This window comes from Castor canadensis, chromosome 11 (assembly GCF_047511655.1).
Source record: "Castor canadensis chromosome 11, mCasCan1.hap1v2, whole genome shotgun sequence".
NCBI classification, from domain to species: Eukaryota; Metazoa; Chordata; class Mammalia; order Rodentia; family Castoridae; genus Castor; species Castor canadensis.
In genome coordinates this window covers 47,830,190-47,832,132 of record NC_133396.1, presented here as the reverse complement: position 1 = coordinate 47,832,132, position 1,943 = coordinate 47,830,190, and the positions used below count along the sequence as shown (strand labels likewise).

Below are 1,943 nucleotides of genomic sequence, written 5' to 3'. Positions count from 1 at the left end.
AGATATTATTCATAATATGTGGAAAGGGAAGTGAAGGCTAATATTTTCCTAACTTTACTCTGCTAGTCCATAGCATGGGTAGAACTTGAACCCAATACTTCCTGATGATATTCTCTGCCATAGGAGTAGAAATGTGTTGAAAGTTATAAATTCAGTGAGTTGTCTCATCAAACTATTATAAGATTTCTGAGAAAAGTAAATTCAGGCAGGAAAGATGAAAGATTCTTGTAAGAATAACCATGGAGTTGGATCTTTAAGTGCTTCCCAACTGGTGGCCATAACATTCAATATATGATGTCACAGTGGTGATCTCACAGAGGTTCTACTGTGGAAGAGTTTCCCCAGAGCAGCCTTCATGTCCCTGTTTCTCAGACTGTAGATGAAAGGATTTAACATTGGAGTCACTGCTGTGTACATCACCGTTATCACTGCATCCTTCAGACTGTAATTGTTCAGAGGTCTGAAATACATGCCCATGACTGTCCCATAATACAAAGAAACCACTGTCAGGTGAGAACTACAGGTGTTGAAGGCTTTGAGTGTTCCCTTAGTGGAGGGAACCTGTAAGACTGTGGAGAAGACCCAAACATAAGAGATAATAATGCACAGCAAAGGCACAGAGAAAACACCAACCCCCAGGTACATCATCTTCACATTAAAGTGGATGTCAGAACAGGACAACTTGAGCAAAGGGGTAATGTCACAGTAGAAGTTGGCTACTTCCTTGTTTCCACAGAAGGACAGACGAGCTGTGAGCAGAGTGTGAGGAAAGGAATTGGTGTTTCCAACCACCCAAGACCCAACAACCAGCAGGACACAAAGCTGGGGGCTCATAATTATTGTATAATGAAGTGGGCGGCTGATGGCTACAGCTCTGTCAATTGCCATTGCAGCTAAAATATAGCTGTCTGTGTTGCCCAAAGCTAACATTAAATCCATCTGGGTCAGGCACCCCTCAAAAGAGATGGCTTTGCTACTCCTGAGATGGTTGACCAATGTCTTGGGGATGGTTACAGATGAGAAGAAAATATCAACAAGGGAGAGATTTGCAAGAAAAAAATACATGGGGTTGTGAAGGTGAATGTCAGAGAGAATGGCTAGGATGATGAGCATGTTTCCAATCACTGTGATGGGGTAAATGAACAGGAAGAGGATGAAGAAGAACTCTTCCTGTTCCTGATACCCAGTAACTCCCAAGAGGATGAAATCTGTGGTAGAAGACTGGTTTTCTTCCCTCATGGCTCCTTCAGCATGAAAAGGGAAAAGAATGAAGAATTACTAGTGCAGTAACTATATATTATGATCTTCTATATGTCCACTCAGATGCAAGTGATCATCTGTCTGTATAACTGAGTTTATGAAACCCTGAGGTATCCCACAATTTGGTGAAAACTCCCTGTTGGTTAATGGGACTAATGTCCATTCACCCCTGGAATTTCATTTCTTAAAGTGAGCAATCTGTGAATTGGAGGTGGTCATCTTCCTCATAGCCCCACAATGAAAATATCTAGGATTTGATTATTTCATAATTAAAGGCCATATTCCATGGTCTAGAGTCTATTTCAGGCCATGCAAAGAAATCTTAAGTATGCAATGAATACAGTTTTCACTCATTCATTCTAACAAGAGACAGTCCTTGCTCTCGAGGACCTTATAATCTCATGGAGAAGTCAAAATCACACTCTAACATTAATGTACATAAGAAAAAGATAGCATTTTAGAGTCTTTGACAAGTATTCCATAGAAGAAGATCTTTCAGTGGAAGGACTAACCCGGAAATTGGAAATTGTTCCATTGACCCAACACAGAGTGATCCCAGAATCCAGGAGGCAACAAATGTCTACACTGGCATTGGAAGATCGTAAGTCACAAGAATCACTGAATTTATGTCCTACCAAAATAAATCAGTGAATTTTCTCCCTGGGTATCCCACTTGTAATGTA

The 1,943-nt window shown here is 40.7% G+C and overlaps 1 protein-coding gene across 1 annotated transcript; it reads right to left on the bottom strand.

Annotated features, from left to right (window-relative positions):
* Positions 1 to 297: 297 nt before the first annotated feature.
* LOC109674660 (olfactory receptor 1A1-like) lies at positions 298 to 1,239 on the bottom strand. The gene has a single exon (XM_020151598.2). The coding sequence runs from the start codon at positions 1,237 to 1,239 to the stop codon at positions 298 to 300; it is 942 nt and encodes a 313-aa protein (XP_020007187.1).
* Positions 1,240 to 1,943: the final 704 nt, after the last annotated feature.

What these genes read in the sequence shown, in the direction of transcription:
- LOC109674660 (XM_020151598.2), bottom strand. Translation starts at nt 1,239, where the DNA reads ATGAGGGAAGAAAACCAGTCTTCTACCACAGATTTCATCCTCTTGGGA.